Source organism: Manduca sexta, chromosome 1 (assembly GCF_014839805.1).
Source record: "Manduca sexta isolate Smith_Timp_Sample1 chromosome 1, JHU_Msex_v1.0, whole genome shotgun sequence".
Lineage (NCBI taxonomy): Eukaryota > Metazoa > Arthropoda > Insecta > Lepidoptera > Sphingidae > Manduca > Manduca sexta.
This window is the reverse complement of record NC_051115.1, coordinates 2067652-2086091: the sequence shown is the minus strand read 5'-3', so window position 1 is coordinate 2086091 and position 18440 is coordinate 2067652. Positions and strand designations below refer to the sequence as shown.

At 36.2% G+C, this 18440-nt stretch overlaps 3 protein-coding genes and 1 long non-coding RNA gene across 5 annotated transcripts in view; 1 reads left to right on the top strand and 3 right to left on the bottom strand.

Moving 5' to 3' along the window:
• Positions 1-229: 229 nt before the first annotated feature.
• On the bottom strand, positions 230-6317 carry LOC115452601. Its single transcript, XM_037441092.1, has 5 exons — positions 5778-6317; positions 4093-4996; positions 2724-2833; positions 1513-1635; positions 230-667 (listed from the first exon to the last, which is right to left on the bottom strand). The coding sequence occupies exons 1-5, from the start codon at positions 6210-6212 to the stop codon at positions 230-232; spliced, it is 2010 nt and encodes a 669-aa protein (XP_037296989.1). The 5' UTR covers positions 6213-6317.
• Positions 6318-7722: 1405 nt separating this feature from the next.
• On the top strand, positions 7723-9084 carry LOC119193753. The gene is made up of 2 exons (XR_005114031.1): positions 7723-8001; positions 8921-9084. It is a non-coding gene; the product is annotated as an uncharacterized LOC119193753 (long non-coding RNA).
• Positions 9085-9887: 803 nt separating this feature from the next.
• The window catches only part of LOC115452598, a 40575-nt gene continuing 32022 nt past the window's right edge, over positions 9888-18440 (bottom strand). Inside the window, exons 10-12 of one of the 2 annotated variants that reach the window (XM_037446941.1) lie at positions 12078-12225; positions 11263-11408; positions 9888-10024 (exon numbers count right to left, since the gene is read on the bottom strand). In XM_037446941.1, the coding sequence (XP_037302838.1) occupies positions 9893-10024; positions 11263-11408; positions 12078-12225 (426 nt within the window). In that variant the 3' untranslated portion in view covers positions 9888-9892. The remainder of the gene's footprint in view (positions 10025-11262; positions 11409-12077; positions 12226-18440) is intronic. The other variant, XM_037446984.1, reaches the window with a different exon arrangement.
• On the bottom strand, positions 13763-18302 carry LOC115452599 (heat shock protein 68). The gene is made up of 2 exons (XM_037447153.1): positions 15813-18302; positions 13763-14601 (listed from the first exon to the last, which is right to left on the bottom strand). Exon 1 carries the CDS (start codon positions 18055-18057, stop codon positions 16132-16134), a length of 1926 nt encoding a protein of 641 aa, XP_037303050.1. The 5' UTR covers positions 18058-18302; the 3' UTR covers positions 13763-14601; positions 15813-16131.

Here is an 18440-nt window from a genome sequence, read left to right as displayed (position 1 = left end):
ACGTCATATTCGCATTAAACTACAAAATGATCAAAAATTCAGAAAACTAAAACCAACATTTTTGGCGAAAATATTAGTTATTAATGGATGATTTTTGGCACAATGTCAGCAAAGGTGAAGACGAGTATGTGGTTTCATTTAGTAACGCAATGTCAAATTGACTGTATATTGCTGCAAGAAATAGCAATTCAATAAACTAAGAATAAAACAATGTTATCAATAAACTTTATTAAGGTTGCAGCAAGTTGAAACATTTCAAAGCAACGAAGGATATGAGACTGTACCCTTCCATACAATTGACTATCATTTTATTCAAAACTTCACTGCATTTTGTCAAGTCGTATTTCTTCTCAACATTGTCAATTATAATTTCTTTTGTCAAATTCCATTTTTTCCTCCAAATGTCTGTTATTGAACTTCTTTTCAAAACTTTTTCCTGCGAATCTTGCGATTGCGAATTATTCTCCACTTTATATTTAGATAATATTATCTCTAAAATATGGAATATGTAACACAAGTTCTCCATTTTGGCTGTATGGTTTATTTCGTTGGCCTCCGCGTCTATGGATTCTAGTATGTTCGTTATTTTATCTATGGTATATTTTTGGATGTGTGCGGATTTGTTTAGCAGTAATACTCTTTGGATTTTCTCGTCTTTCGTTAGTAACTGAAAATAAGAAGTTATTCCTTATATCACTTTATATAGTTGTAGGGTATATGGTGGTGGTAGGTTTTATGTGTGAGAGTCCGCCTGTCTATTTCTGCCGCTAAGCAGCAGTATATAGTCACTGTTGTCTTCCGGTTTGAACACTGTAGTCAATGTAACTACTGGACATAATAACTAACATCTCATGTATCAGGATGGCGAGCGCTAAATACCAAACAATACTTTGTAATTCAAGGTGTTGTTTCTACTGTTTATGGGTATTGCTTACCATCAGGCAAACGGCAAACTCGTCTCGTCATTCAGAGAAATAAAAAAAATGTTTTATGGAACGAGTGATCCAAAGTTCAATTCCAAAGCCAAATATTTGAAGTTTTACCACGATATTAGCATTAAATACATCAGATTAACTAGATTTTAGTCCAGTAGTCAAAATAAGTCATTTTTTATATGGACGCGACAAAATGCCTCCATTGCACCTGATGGTAGTGAAGTAAGGTTCAGATAGAGTCGACTGACGAAATGATTACCCCTCGCCAGTCGACATAATTATGCCGGGCTGTAAAGTGTAGATAATATCTCAATAATGTATGTCAGAAAGAACGTCATATTAAAAAAGTAGGGTTCAGATAGAGTCAACTGACGAAATGATTACCCCTCGCCAGTCGACACAATTATGCCGGTCTGTAAAGTGTAGATAATATCTCAATAATGTACGTCAGAAAGAACGTCATATTAAAAAAGTAGGGTTCAGATAGAGTCAACTGACGAAATGATTACCCCTCGCCAGTCGACATAATTATGCCGGCCTGTAAAGTGTGGAGAATGTCTCGAAAATCTGAACTCACCACATTACTGCATTCATCTTCATAAATACTTCTCAATAACTCTGTTATAGTTTCTAGAAGAATCTCTAAGAAGGGTGGGTACGTTTCATCTTCATGTAATTTGTCAATCAGGGACCCTAGAGTCTAAAAAAAGTTTCTGGTGAGTATTTGATACAGCATGGACTTTTAAGTGATTTTAATTTGACAGTAAGGGAAGTATCACTACATAGTATAAAACAAAGTCGCTTTCTCTGTCCCTATGTATGCTTAAATCTTTGAAACTACGCAACGGATTTTGATGCGGTTTTTTTTAATAGATAGAGTGATTCAAGAGGAAGGTTTATATGTATAATAACATCCATTAAATAATGGAGAAATACTGTTATTTTGTTATGTTACACCCGTGCGAAGCCAGAGCGGGCCGCTATGTTTTTGTATACAACGTTCACAGTTTTTCTGTAGTGTATTTAGTATCAGCATTGCACCCGTGCGAAGCCGGGGCAGGTCACTAGTAACTTTATAAATAATGACATCCATGAAGACGCACCCTACTACTTCTCCCTAATCGCTTCGTGCGCGTGAGCATGTGTGCACTCACACTACGATAGTGTCGGGTATGCAATGCTGCGTATGTTACAGAAAGTAAGTATAGAAATAGCAATCTTAAATGTCTTATAATAAGTATCAATTTAATGTCATTTTCTATTTAAAAAAAAACGATCTATGTTCGACCCAGGGATCGAACCCAAGGTCTTTGCAATGCCTCATTAAGGCAATCCGCAGTTCCTATAAAAAAATCCTATAGACTCTATTATTTTCAAATTATTTTGATCATTTTCAGTACAAAAGCATCCAGACAGTAAAAACAGACATTCAAAATAAAAAAAACTAACCTCCTTATTCATAGACGTTATTTATCTAAGGACGGAGCATTGCTGTAATAACAAGTCTGTTTCTCAGTGCTGAAGGCATGGCAGCCTTCGCAGTGCGTAGACATAGGACCGTTGTGATTGGCTAATATTGAGATACAACTTGAATCTAGTTGGCTGTCAGATAAACAAAGCTGAACAAACAGCAAGCCGTCAGATAAACAAAGCTGAGAAACAGACTTGTTATCACATTAATGCTCCGTCCTTAGATAAATAACTTCTATGAATAAGGGGGTAAATATTTACAACATCACATATAAGTATTTCTACGAAATCTATTTAGATATTTAAAAATCAACTTACCCGAGAAACTTCTCTCGTTATTTCATATGTATTCGTTGTGAGAGAACAACATATAATATATGTAAGTAAACTATGGGCTGATTGGTTTATAGACGTACTAGAATATGTCGCTGCAAATAACATATTAAAATAATACAATAGTTTTTTTATATACAAGGTCATTTTGACATTGCTTTACTAAATGAAACCACATATTTATCTTCTTGGAAATAACACTTTACAATAAGTTACTTGAGCCGTAGATGCAAAATAAAAAAGTGTAAGTTTCTAACAAAATAAATATTAATAAAAAGTAATTTGAATTTTACGCGCTCTAATGCCACTACTACTACTCTAAAAGAATCCGTCGCAACAACATCATACTTTCAGTCAGCAATACACTCACGCACGCCATATTCGTATTAAACTACAAAATGATCAAAAAATCAGAAAGTGAAACCAGGATTTTTGGTGAAAATATTCGTTATTAATGCATGATTTTTGGCACAATGTCAACAAAGGTGAAGACGAGTATGTGGTTTCATTTAGTAACGCAATGTCAAAATGACGCCAACATGGGCCTCCCCGGAAGATTTCCAGATTGACCTACTATAAACAGCCGGCATCCAATGACCTCCTGTGATTTTTTTCTTAGATACAGATCCTGCAGTCAACACCGGGGGAAAAAGCGACTGCGATACTTGAATTCCCTAGCTTAGCGACTACAGGGGCCTGGAGGGAAGAAGGGTAGAGATAGTGTGAAAGAAAGAGGAGAGGAAGATAAGGGAACCCTCTTAGGATAGGTGGAAGGGAGAAGGCTAGGAAATGTTTACCGTCCCTCATAAGCCTCAGTGTGAATTGGCAACCATGAGGTATTCACACTTAACTGTGTGCCTCGGGCCGCGACAAATGTCCCCCGTGCGAGCGTGCATTCGGTGTGGAGATTGAGCGCAGAAGAATTACCTCGGGGGGGTAGTTGTACTGCTTGCGGGATAGGGCAGCACTCTAAGAAGCTCCAATCCCTGGTCGGGTAAGTGACATTTGGGTTTTTCTGCTTAGTATCAGCCCGGAGTCTGAAATTTGTGCCCGATATGGCGATAAGCTCGTCCCCTATCATGGGATGGACCACACTTGACAGAAAGTGGGTGTCATATTTTGAAATTTGCTAGAAAATTTGTAACCACTGAATTAATTTGGACCAAATTAGGTCTTTTTTATCGGGGCAAAGTGCACCTGATGTTTAGCAAAGTGAAGCTCAAGGGAAGTGCTATCACAAAAAGAAACCCATACAAAATATTGACGTGGGATGCGAACCCAGTCTCCCACAGGCTTTTCTGGTCTATAGGGGCAGTGTAGGTTGACTAATGCATCTAAATATTCTCACACTCACATGTTCTAGAACTTCGGCCCTGGCTGTCGCTCCGGTATCCCGAATCGGACGAACCGTCAACACTGGTCCTTCTATCATTCCGTTTTTTCAAATAAGCCTTTATTTTGTTCAATTCCTCGATCACTTTGAAAGGAACTATCTCTCTTTGCGAGTCGGTCATATCATCTGACTCATTTGAGTCAATGTCAATATCATTTGCGACAATTTGAGAATTGCCATTCGTCATTGCGTCATTTGTAGCTTTGTCATTGGTAATAATTGCGTCGTTTTTATTTTCAAAAATAGAGCTTATTTTATTATTGTGTTTAATGATTGTAATATTGTCATTAATGTTTCCGTCATTCATATTTGTATCTAATGTATAATAATTTGCGACATTGTCAAAACTATTTGAGTGTTTTTCCAAAGTTGAATTATGAACATAACTATTTAAGTGTGTGGCAAAAGTGTCAATTTTACTAATGTTATTTGGTTCTGGTTTTAATATATTATCTTCGCTTGCATTATATTGATTTACATGTATTGATGATTCACTATTTTGTGCATTTTGAGAGAAAGTCATATTTGTTCCTAAACCAGTTACATTATCTAAGTCTGTGTTATACTCATTAAAATCTCCATCGTTTAAGCATTCTGTATTTTGTAAAATTTGTACTTGTTTTTTAGATTCTGCCTTTTGATTTTTATAAATTAATTTTGGGTCTACAGCTACATTTTGCATCTGACTTTCACTGTAATGGGTGTAGAATGGCGTAAAATCGCTTATAGAGTAAATCTGGGTTTCTTCTAATGTTTTATTTAGCATTGTCTGTGTGTTAGGTAATGTTTCGCAATACGTAGCATCGGAGTCATCATCAATATCATTTTGGGTCTGTGCATTGTCTAAGTTACGACATGGTATTGGCTGAAAAGATATTGTTTTTCCTCTGAGACCATTCCAAGAGTTACTAATTTTTAGCTTGAACTTATTCAAGAGTTGTTAAGCGACGATAGATTAGTTGGAAGTGGAATGCTTTGACTTTTCTAAAGTTATGTGTGTATTCTTTGTGAATTATCGCTTGCTTTATCGGTGAAAACATCGCGAGGAAACCTGCATACCTGAGAAGTTTTCTATAGGAATTTTGAGTGTGAAGTCTACCAATCCGCACTACAGCGTGGTGGACTAAGGCCTAATCACTCAGTAGAGGAGGCCCGTGCCCAACAGTAGGGCAGTATACAGGGCTTTCGTAGAGGCTGTCGAAGCTTACTGTAGGAAACTTGAAGCTCTCAACGAGGACAAGCAACCCCGAGGAAGCACTCTAAACGACATTGTCAAATACATATTCAACTATGCCATTGATAATGCCTCGTCGGAGGGAAAGTAAACATAAAAGTCATATATGAAACGTTTAACTGAACTTTTTTCATACGAGTACGTCAAAGTGCCTCCACTGCCCCTGATGGTAAGGAGTGGGGTCCAATAGAATGTCGACTGACGAGAGATTACCCCTCAGTCGACACAATTATGCCTGTTGGAACTGGATATACACAGGCTGATCTCGGAACGCGACACTTACGTGGGCCACTATGGCGTGTTTCAACACCTTGTATACTGTGATCGCTATCCGGGTGGATATAAAATATATCCATAACTTGCCGGTGCTATAATAAAGTGCCACACTTAGTTATTAGTCATATATTCTTACCTTATCCAATTCTGATCTAAGTTCCTTCAATTCTTGTAGTATTCCAACAAAATCGATACCTTTATTACTTTTATCGCAATTTACTACACTACTATTTGTCTTTTGAGGCTCAATATCAATGGCGATACGTTCTTCAATGACGTGAATGACTCGGTCATCGCGAGTTACGCCATTTTGATTCATATTAACATCTACATATCTGCTATTGTCATTGTAATCTTTATTATTGTTATGAATGACTTGTTCATCGTGAGTTATGCCATTTTGATTCGTATTGACTTCTATATATTTGGTATCAATGTATTTATCTTTATTAGGAGCATTAGATCCAATATTCTTAGTTTCATCATCTATATTATGAGAAACGTGTACACTAGTGCTATCTTCAAAATCAAAATCATCGCTACAGATCGTAACGTCACTATCATAGCTCATAGGGGCGATAGTTTTTCTTAATTTCTCGATATATTCTAATGTGTTTAGATTTTTTGGTTTACTTCTTATGACGGCTATTGCTGTTGCCAATCTGATTTTTTGTGATATGTGATTTACTAAAAAATAAACAAAAAGCTAAGGGGCCGTTCAAGTATTACGTAACGCAATTTTTAAAGATTTTTGACCACACCGGCCGCCCATGTAATTTAAGGTTTTTCTGTACCCCGTCCCCCCCCCCTCCAAAAGTTATGTAACTCTAAAGTGACCATTTTTTTTGTAATAAGTATTCACAATTATTTTATTCAAATTACCGGAAAGTCGCTAAAATACCTTTGTTATTGTTTTAAAATAAGAAAAACAATGTTACATAACGCTTTGTACGAGATCCCCCTCCCGCCCCTGTAACGCATCGTAACGTTTTAGAAGACCCCCCTACCCCAAAATTGTGTTACGTAATACTTGAACGGCCCCTAAGGCTAGGGGCCATCTATTACATCACACGTAAAGCCCTCTTCCTCCCCTTGGGGGGGGGTCAATTAACATTACGTGACAGGGAAGCGGGGCTATAGGGTTTGTGACGACACATGACAAATTCTTCAGTATTAAAACAATCTATAAATTACGTCACACGTCAAGTTCGAGGGGGTGGGGTCAAAAAATGAGATATTATGGGACAAGAAGGGGTGGGAGTTTCGTGACGTCTCATGGCAAAAATCTTCAGTATTAAAACATAGAACATTAATTGTATGCAAAAAAAATCTGCAAGTTCCACATTCACATCTGGAACTTGCTTATTTAACCTCTGCATTAAGTATATAATTAAACCAATCAAAATAATTTTTTAAATGTATTATAATTATTTGTCTATTTACGCTGTCGAAGATAGTGTTTGGAAACATTAAATTACTTTTTTTATTATGTATATCAAAGTATACTTAATGTTAAATGGTGTAATTTATTTGCTTTAACTCTATATATATGACACATTTTATAATTTAGCTCGATACATAATTTGCTATTATTGTCATAAATAAATTTAAAAATCTCGTTTACCTACTAATTAAATGTACTAAGTATGAAAAAAATGCGTGGGTAATATTATAATTCTTACCGTAATCGTCAAAACTCATTTTATATTTTGCACGTTTATCCACAAAAGGCGATCATTATGACAAATATTATCACAATTATTTATATTATCGAGTTTGTAGTTTTGATTCCTCGAATCAATAAAAATAATTTGTTTTCGCGCCAGGATTTACATCCCAATAAGTCTTTAAAGATAACTCTGCAAAGGTATCTTTATTCATACAGCCTTACGTCTTATAATGTCTATGTAGTACATTAAAATAGGTTTAATATATGTACTAGTAAAATGCAAAGTATTATCCTCTAATTTTTATTTAAACAAAATAGATTGCAATTTTAATAAAAAATATGATTCTGGATTTTCTTTTTTTAACATCTGTGTTTTGGATATTTAAAAAAATCTATCTCATTTGCAAGTTTGAAAAATTGAAGAAAAACATTTAAAATCATTGTACACGCTTAAAATAGCATTTAATTGTGTAAAATCAAACGCCAATGTCAAAAAAATGACAACAACTGATAATCAACTCAAAATGTTTATAAATGTTATTTTCGCTCTAAATGGCTATTTACACTATATTATTCGGTCTAAGTATTTTTATGATAGCTTTAGTTATGGCTGTAATAAAGAAAATGTTCTTCACATGGACACAAGAGCATAAAATCGAAAGAATGTCTGTAAATGCTGTTGAAAGACCAGGTTCGTTTTCTAATCCAACCCATTTTATTTATTTTGCTGTCCATCTATCAAGTTTTCGATAATTCTGTCTTGGCTGAATATAATCATTTCCTTAGTGCCACCACGTAGGCAATTAAAAAATAATAACGAAATTTAAAATTTTGCAGTCGTACGGGCTGAAAGCCTTTTCTTTCCCAATAAAAAGTGAAAATGAATAAGAATGTAATCACTTGTTGCTTTCTCACTATAATGACAACGTATCTAGAAAGGCTGTAAACCCAAAAACTCTGGGTTCAAACCCCAGAACAGCAAATACTAAGGTATTTACCATTGCTTGCTTGGAACTGGATTTCAGGGTAGAGACCAAGCATCAAATCAGTGGCATATCTAGGGCAAATTCCTTTGCAACAAGCATTAAAAATATGTTTTTTCTTATTAACGGCAAAGTGACTCCTCTGCAGCTGGTGTTAAGTGGAATGGGGTCCAATAAGCGACATCATTTTTAAGTAATAATTAGATATTCTTATATACCTTAACTTTTATTTATTTTAATAGAATGTCGACTAACGAAACATGATTAAACCTCGACAATCAACACAATTATGTCTGTTAGAACCGGGTATACACAGGCTGATCCCGGAACGCGACACAAGTACTCTTACTCTGCAACAGCTTTGATATTCGAACTAAATTTTTAGACAACCTCAATACAGCCGTCAAATGATATTTAGTTATTTACTTCGCTGCTTCTCTCTCTTCTCTGCTAGTTACTCACTTTTTCTGCTCCGTATCAGCACGAAGTCATTTGTGCCCAATATGGCGATAGGTTCGTCCACTATCATGAGACGGAACGCACTTGGCGAAAAATGGGTGCCCTGGTTGCGCCTCTGCATACCTCTTCGGGGATAAATGCGTGATGTGTTTGTTTGTTTTATTCCAGCCGTCAGCGTGATGATAAGCATGGAGAAATGTGTCATCCAGAAAAGGAGATATCCCGAAGATATCAGCATCTACGATATAATTACAAAAAGTGACATCAGTCTTACTAAGAAAATCAAGCAGCATTAATTTAGCATAGTTTTAGTAATACATTTAATTGGTATATTTTAGTCTTTTTTTTTATACGGGTACAAGCATCGATCTATATGTACCACGTACTAGATTTGGTGTGCCGAACATCAGTTTTCAACTAAATTAAACTGCAATCACTGCAAAACTGACTTTAGTATGGTTAATATTGACAGCTTGTGGTTATGTACTGAGTGGCGCTCATGATATAAGAACTCGAGACTAAGTGTAAATAAAAAATATTAGTCAGTGATTTGAATAAAAAATATTAGTCAGTAAGTATAATTATTTGTAAAAGCTTGCTTTGTTGTGTGTATTCTTTGTGAATTATCGTTCGCTTTAACGGTGAAGGAAAAAATCGTGAGGAAACCTGCATACCTGAGAAGTTCTCTATAGGAATTTCGAAGGTGTGTGAAGTCTACCAATCCGCACTAGGCTAGCGTGGTGGACTAAGGTCTAATCCCTCCCAGTAGTAGAGGAGGCCCGTGATCAACAGTGGGCAAGTATATAATACAGGGCTGATATTATTATATAATTATTTGTTGTTCAACTGAATGAATAGGTTATTATAACAGTGCATTGGTTGCCATTTTAGTTCAGATTTTGAACAAATAGTTTACGTACGTATATGTCAATGGGTAAAGGAATGTGCTTCGACTTCACCTTATGGCAAGCGGACTGGTGTTCAGAAAGTGTGGACTGACGCGAAAAGGTGGTGCCTTAGTGGCCTCTCTGCATACCCCTTTGGAGATAGATAGATATAGACCAAACTGGTGTTAACCTACCATCGCAACCCAGTAGCTCATTTTTTACAAATCGGTTAAAATAAAAGCACGTTGTTTTATTAAACATCTTTATTATCCGATTTATTTTTAAAACATTTAATGCCGTAGACGCTGTTGATTTTCAAAATGTCTAGATCGGAGAGAAGTTCCTCGTTTTGTCCTAAGGACTTCATTACTGAACCATCTGGGTCCTGTAAAAGAGAAGCAAATGTATACATACTATAAAACAAAGTTTTCTGTCTGTATGTTATTGATTTTCTCAAAATCTTCTGAACGATGATGATGAAATTTGGTATGGATATAGTTTAAGACCCTAGGAAGGTTATACGGTATCCCGGGAAAATATATAGCGGGACTTTTATCCACGAGAACTCCTTTACGCGGACGAAGTGCGAGCAAAGGCAAACATGATTTATAGAGAACATTAGAAACAAAGCCAAGGAAACAGCTTGGAGCATCCGTTCCATACGTTTACAGCGCATGGGTTACGGCGGAAATATTCATGGAATTAAAGACATTAAAGTTTAATGAAAAACAGTATAGTTAGTTATTATATCATTCATTAGGCCTTAGCCTAATCCCTTAGTAGTAGAGGAGGCCCAGCAGTGGGACAATATACAGGGGTGATATATTGATCATAAGCTAATAGCATTTTACCATGGCCGCCGCCAAGATGAGTTTTAGGGAGGTACATCTGCATCACGCACTATGCAACATAATTTATTATTTTCAAATTCGTATCACGCATTTTAAAATGCTTTATCATAATACCTATGGTCAATGGTTTCCATTGTTGCTTTATTCAGTGACTTATATTTTTTGTGATTTATTTCTAGGCAGGAGGTGTCCGTGTATTTGCACCCCTCTCCCGCCTATGCATATTACAGAGCCGGGGAGGCATTGTGGGGCAATACACTACCTTAAAATACTAATTCCCTACCTTAATCAAATAAATTTTACATAACTACTCAAAAATATATGGAACAGCGGGTTTTTTATTTCACGATTTGGAAGTTGGTTAGAAAAAGTTGATACCTATTGATGGGTGGAATAACCCCCTTTGTGATTTAAAGATATATAAAAAAATATATAAATAAATAGTGATAAATATACTCATGTTCACAAGTCAAGAAAGCCACAAATCGGTTGATCAGATCAAATCTAGTAACATTTATACTTCCGCCCTAGCTGTAACCACAGCTGCCCTATCTCAAATTCAAGTCCAGCTACGGCCCTGGCATACTCATCATATCAGCCACAGGAAGTCCACTGCTGAACATAGGCCTCCCCCAAGGATCTCCACGTCGACCTGTTGGAAGCGGCCTGCATCCAGCGACTTCCTGCGACCTTAGCCAGGTCGTCCGTCCACCTTGTAGGCGGCCGTCCGACATTCCTCTTGCCTGTACGTGGCCTCCACCTGGCATATTACCTGTTCTTTATAAGTAGCCACAGAAGATATGCCAGTCTTGCCAATTTTCCGCCAATACTGCCACGCTGGATGAGTAGCGCTTTGGTAGTCGTAGGGAAGAGGGAAAGTGGCATCTTCCCGTATTTTCTCAAAATGGTGAAGTTTGTCTGTAATAGGTATAGTAATTTAACATTGACGTATATTCTATAGACACGAACGTCCATATAAACTATTTGTTCATAATCTGAACTAAAATGGCGACCAAAACGTCACTATTATAACCTATTTATTCACTTGAACAACAAATAATTTTACTTATTTGACTAATATTTTTTATTCACATCCACGTTTTATACTTAGACTCGAGTTCTTATATTATGAGCGTCACTCCGTACATAACCACACGCTGTCAACGTTGAAATCATAGTAGTATGACTCAACCGTACTGCAATCCGTACACCTGACTCTTCAGTCAGGTGTACGGATTGCAGTACAGTACAGTTAAACACAATGAGTGTACGGAACGTCCGATCAAGTACGTAGTACATATATATATCGATGTAATTTAATGATTCTAATGGTATTTATACTGTCATGAAGAAGGCAATAAATTTTCCCCGCTTTAGAGAGATGATTACCCGACAGTCGACACAATTATGTCTGTTGGAACCGGATTACACATGCAGATCCCGGATCACACTCACATGGGCCACTATGACGGGATTTAACACCTTGTTTACGGTCGCTATCCGGGCGGATATAAAATACATCCTACCACAAGCAGAATGGTAACTAAGGCCTGAACTAAAGAGATGGTTAATAAAGAAACGACGTACCAGCCCTGACATGCCTCATGTGAACCCTGATGTGTTTGTCGCGGTCGTGGCGCGCCACTTCGAAGTAGAAGCCTAACATCGCCATGGCCATCATGGCCGCGTGCTGGCGGTGTTGTCCACCGCGAAAGAGCTCGATGCTGCCGAAATTCTGCAAGAGGATATGGTGGAGGGTACATAGGCGTCTTTAGAAAAAATATTGGAGTGTAATATTATATACACTCCAATATTTTTTCCAATATTTTGATGTATTTATATATTAATCGCACCCTTAGAACTAAATAAAATAAAAAGCCTTTTATTTCGCGACACGACAATTAGTAAATACTAAAAGTAGATAATTGAAAAAAGTGTTTTTTTCCACCCTTAGAACTAAAGTGACTGAACTCAAAATTTAAATATTTTCTGATTTTGTTAAAAAAACGACCATCCAAAGCATGCTCTATAAACCAATGACAAGAAAAGGACAAAATTATATACTTAATAGAAACGGGGATTCTCACTTTCGACGACCGCCCAATTCACTGACTTCTATATTGTTTTCAAATATTTTTTATACGTTTCCCACATCGTGTTTTTGGAGTTTGGTCACCTTAGTTCTAAGGGTGCGAGATATATTTATTCTCATTTTATTAAATTTTCTATTTGATTTCGTTGCGGGATAACGACATTAGTGTGAGACTTGGCGAGCTTTACCGCTCGGTGTCATATAATGCCACTGCTGATCCTGGCTTAGAGTTGTAGTGGTATTAATAAATAAATATAGGTGACGTCCATATTTCCATATTTTAATAACATTTTGGCTGCGTGCCGGTAATACATACTTAGAAGTTACATGCCAATTTTAGCATTGATTCATAACTTCAGCAGATGGTGTAAAATCAATTTGATGAGCGAATGAACGATGGTTAGACAGGGCTGGGCAAAATACATTAATTAAAACACAAAATACTACTTTGTATTTGAAATACGAAATACAAAATATTTTCAAGTCGTGAATCTGAAATGTAAAACATAAAATGTATTTTATCTATTTTATTTAAAATGCAAATTACAAAATACAACCAAAGAGAGAGGGATAGAAAGTAGCCTGTATCCTTCCCAGGGTCTTTAACTATCTTCATACCAAAATTCATCTAAATCCGTTGGATAGTTTTAGAGTTTATGGCGTTTAGACAGACAGACATATGCGGCGGGGGACTGTTTTATAGTAAATGCTTAGTACTTTTTGAGAGAAACAATTCTGTCATACAGGATTATTGCGTAACTAACTGTTTACCCAGCGCACGCAAAAGCCCTCAAAAAGAATATTTTTCCCCCGCTTTAGCAACATTTTTCATTGACGCTCCGCTCCTATTGGTCATAGTGTTTTATATAGCCTTCCTCGATAAAGAGTCTATCTAACACTAACTAATACTAAATAATAATAATATCAGCCCTATATTATATACTTGCCCACTGCTGAGCACGGGCCTCCTCTACTACTGAGAGGGATTAGGCCTTAGTCCACCACGCTGGCCTAGTGCGGATTGGTAGACTTCACACACCCTCGAAAAATTCCCTATAGAGAATTTCTCAGGTATGCAGGTTTCCTCACGATGTTTTCCTTCACCGTTAAAACAAGCGATAATTCACAAAGAATACACACATAATTTTTTAGAAAAGTCAGAGATGTGTGCCCTTGGGATTTGAACCTGCGGACATTCGTCTCAACAGTTCGTTCCACAACTAGCTAGGCTATCGCAGCTTCAATAACTGCATAACACTAATACTAAAAGATTTATTTAATTCCAACCAGTAGTTCCTGTGATTAGTGCGACCAAACAAACTCTTCAGCTTTATATTTACTTTTTTTCACTCTTGGCACTAATGTCAGGAACAACTGGTAATTAAGTTGAAAAGGTTTTAAATAAAACACAAAGTATAAAGGACCGTTTAATATTTTGTCTTTAAAATAAAAATAACATGAGGTATGTACAAAATGTAATAAAACAAATATTATTAAAACCTAGCCTTCTAATTATAAAAAAATTACGACATATCTTTTAGCTTATTAACGCATTACACAGCCCTATTACAAAGGCGGGAATAAAAATGGCGGCAAATTATTAACACTATAAAAATATCAACATGAGTAAAAAAAGAGGCAGATAATAAGCCATTCTTTCATGCTTTTTATGGCAGTTTTTGTTGCTTAGGCAGTTTGTTAATAAAAAAATAATTACTAAATTTTACTTTAATTTAATACCTTGTTGACATTTTTAAAAAATCTAAAAGCAAATAATATTATTAATAGGCAAAGGAATACTAACTAAATGCACGTGCAGTTATATCTTCTACAAATTACCTAGATTTTGTATTTGTTTAATTTTTTTGGGTTTGTGCCATTTAGCATTAAATATTAATCAAAGATTATTCTGCGAGTCATACTGCCATAAATATGCGTAACGACTTTTCCTGGTCCGCAATCAACTTTGAACATTCCGGAACCATCAAGATATCGGTGGAACATTCTAGAAAATTAAATCTGAAAAAGAAATATTACTTCATTATTAAAAGTGTATAAAATGTTAAAATCAGTTTAAATTTTTTTGTTATTATAAAACTTATTACCAAGATATAAAATGCAGTTTAGTCCAAAAAGTTTAGATGGTTCTTTATTATATTTATATGTTATTACATAGTTTTCTTATATGGACACATTCAACATTGGTGTTTTGCTATTTTACGGTAGATTGACTAACCATCACATAAGCGCAATATATTTGTATGACAATCTTCCCAATGTATGCTCTATATAATCTTAGAACTCTTTGATTACTAGCTGTTTGACTTACTGTGACACTCAGAGATGTCATTATTTTTATTTCTCTCTCTCTCTCTGGGTCATTAATTTTAATATTAATTAGCCATTTTTTTATTATTTTTTTCTCCAATAAGTCAGTGTTTTTTTATATTAAGAATAATCGCTGGTTATAAAAATAATAGAATTACAAAAACATTCTAACGACCATTAAAGTTAGGTGACGTCTGAATGCATTCAGCTAAAAGCAGAAAAATAAATAAAAATACATGTAATACAAAAAAAGCAAAGTTACAATCATTGTGATTATATTTTTTTTTTAATACGAGAACGGCAAAATGATCCCACTAATGGTAATTGGTAAGTGTAGTGGGATCCAATAGAATGTCGACTGACGAGAGATCATTACCCCTCAGTCGAAACCATTATGCCTGTTGGAACTGGATATACACAGGCTGATCCCGGAACGCGACACACGTGTGCCACTATGGCGGGTTTTAACACCTTGTGTACGGCGGTCGCTATCCGGACGAATGTAAAATACATCCTACCACCATATAATTAAAAACAACATAAACTAAACTAATATAATGCCAAGAAAGAACTAGGGCCTATTCCATTTCTTGCAAAGGATGAATCTAATTGGAACCCAACACATTTCATTCCAATAATGTTTGTCATAATGTTTTTATAATTGAAATAGATTCAATATGTCCGCCATTGAAAAATTTACATTTTAAACATTTTTGATTTACTTTAGAAAGTAGAACATTTAGAATATAAATAGCATAGATTTTTTCACTTTATTGATCTTTTCATAACAGTATGGACTCCATTATTTTAGCTTGTAGTGAGAATACAAATTATCAAGACATGAAACAGACCCTTATTTACGAAATAAGCATAGAAAAACAAGACAAATATTAAAAACTTACCTAAACACAAAAAAGTATTAAAATCACCAAGATATTCACAAAAATATCGAAGCCATTTTTAGAACATTCGAACTTATATCTAAATAAAAACTGATTCAAATTGACCACATCCATAAATTTCATCTTCAAAATCAATAATTTCTGAAGAATTTACCAATTCCTTTTTAAACGGCCTTTTGAATTTCATATTTAAAAGCAATAATTTCTAAAAAGTTGTCCAAAATTAAATTATCGTTTTAAAAAGACGATGGCCTTTTGAAAATTACATCCTCTAGACTTATACATTAGAGTATGTCATTTTCGTGGAGGTCTTAATAACTTAAATAGTAGCCTCAAATTCATGTTCATGCACCTCTTCGATTGTAGTTGCCCCATGCTCATTAATTTCTTTCTGATATGTCTCACTTCTCTGCCTCTTAGCGCGGTGTTTCAACATATCAGATAACTTTTTCATTATTACAGACCAGCGGCGCATGAGCTCTGTCAATTTCCTTTCAAACTCTTCCCTTAAGCAGTCAGGGTTATCGTCTAGCCATGCCATAGCTAGCTGGCTTTCTTTCTCCATGAAGACAGCATCTTCTTCGGTTAGGTTTCCTTTGTTTTCTTTGACTGTATTCTTTATGTTGAATATATAGGTTTCCAACTGATTTCTAGACTCTAATTTTCTTTTGTTCTCTCTATCTTCTTCTCTAAAGAGTTCAGCATCTGCTATCATCTTCCCGATCTCTTGCTGACTCAATCTATTCTCATTTTTTATTATAATACCATTTTTATGGCCCGTACTTCGATCTTCCGCTGTGACACTGAGAATACCATTGGCGTCTATATCAAAAGTAATGTCAACTTTGGCGACTCCCCTTGGAGCAGGTGGTATGCCTCTTAGATCAAAAACTCCAAGCAAATTATTGTCTTTGGTCAAACTTCTTTCGCCTTCAAAGATTTCTATTGTCATTGTGTTTTGATAGTCGTCTAAAGTCGTTAAGTCTTTAGTTAACCGACATGGAATAGACGTGTTCCGCTCTACTATTTTATACATAACGCCTCTGGATGTCTCAACGCCTAGCGACAAAGGCACGACGTCTATTAGAAGTAAGTCTTGTATTTTCTCATGTCGTTCACCACTAAGTATTGCTGCCTGGATTGCGGCGCCGTGTGCTACTGCTTCATCAGGATTTAAAGACGCCGTCACTCTCCCTTCAAAGAGGTCGTATAACATCCTCTGCACTTTTGGGATCCTGGTACTTCCTCCTACAAGAATGACTTTGTTTATATCACTTTTGCCCAGTCTAGCGTCAGTCAGCGCTTGCTGTATAGGCTTAAGCGTGTCATTAAAAAGATCAGAGCACAACTCTTCGAATAGAGTTCTAGAGATCTTTCCAGTATAATCTATTCCGTCGTAAACCGAGTCGACTAAAACTGAAGCCTCTGATGCCGATGTCAAAAACTTTTTCGTCCTCTCCGCAGCACATTTCAACCTTCTCACAGATTTATGGTTGGTTATATTTATATTGTACTTCTTTCTAAAATCCTCAATGAAATAAGCTACAAGTCTATTATCAAAATCTTCGCCACCTAAATTCGTGTTTCCGGCAGTAGCTTTCACTTCGAACACGCCATCTTTTATGCTCAGAATTGAGACGTCGAAAGTCCCTCCGCCTAGATCGTAAACCATTATATTTTGACCTTGTAAGTTCTTGTCCAAGCCGTAGGCAAGCGCTGCTGCAGTTGGCTCGTTCGTGACCCTCAAAACTTGGAACCCAGCTATCACGCCCGCGTTCTTCGTCGCTTGCCGTTGCGAATCGTTGAAATACGCGGGAACTGTTATCACTGCCTTGCTAATTTTCACGCCTAAATACGATTCCGCTATCTCTTTCACCCTGAAAAGTATGAAGCTGCTTATTTCCTCCGAAGTGAACTGTTTCACTTGATTTTTGTATTCGACTGAGATTATAGGCTTACCGTTGACATTGCTGACTTTGAAAGGAAAATGGCGGAGGTGCATTTGAACCCCGATGTCATCGTACCGCCGTCCTATAAGACGTTTAGTGGCGAAGACAGTATTTCTAGGGTTCAAAGATGCCTGGTGGAATGCTGACTCACCTACTAACGCTTGTGTCTCCGTAAACGCAACGTAAGATGGCGTCGTCCTGTTTCCGTGTTCGTTTGGTATTATTTCAACACTTCCGTCCCTCCACACAGCCGCGCAAGTCGTCGTAGTCCCCAAATCAATTCCGATCGCGACCATTTTGAATTCCAATTCGAAATACGAATTCAAAATTCGAACGTGATTTGGCGACTTATACGAATTCAAATATGGAACGCGACGTTTCGAATACTGCTGGTTTGCCGCGCCGGGGAGTATTTATATGTTCGGCCAATTAGATTCGAGAAGCTTCGATGTCGGGAATGTTCCGACCAATCAGCGCGCAGCGTTGATAAACATCTGACAGTGATGTCAGGTAATGGATCATGGAATTTCGAGACGTTACAAAAATTAATATTTATTAATGGAAAATAATTTATATTAATATGTTTTTTATAAAATAGGTTTTTAAAATTCACCATGATCGGTAATAATAAAACTTGCTGCAATAAAATGAACATTGCGTTTTTTACGTGACTGGATAT

Excerpts from the sequence above, each read along its gene's own strand:
- LOC115452601 (XM_037441092.1), bottom strand. The coding sequence starts at position 6,212 with ATGAGCTATGATAGTGACGTTACGATCTGTAGCGATGATTTTGATTTT. Across the intron at positions 4,997-5,777 it reads TTAGATCAGAATTGGATAAG|CCAATACCATGTCGTAACTT; the intron begins GTAAGAATATAT and ends ATATCTTTTCAG. Across the intron at positions 2,834-4,092 it reads GGGCCGAAGTTCTAGAACAT|CGACATATTCTAGTACGTCT; the intron begins GTGAGTGTGAGA and ends TGTTATTTGCAG.
- LOC115452599 (XM_037447153.1), bottom strand. The coding sequence starts at position 18,057 with ATGGTCGCGATCGGAATTGATTTGGGGACTACGACGACTTGCGCGGCT.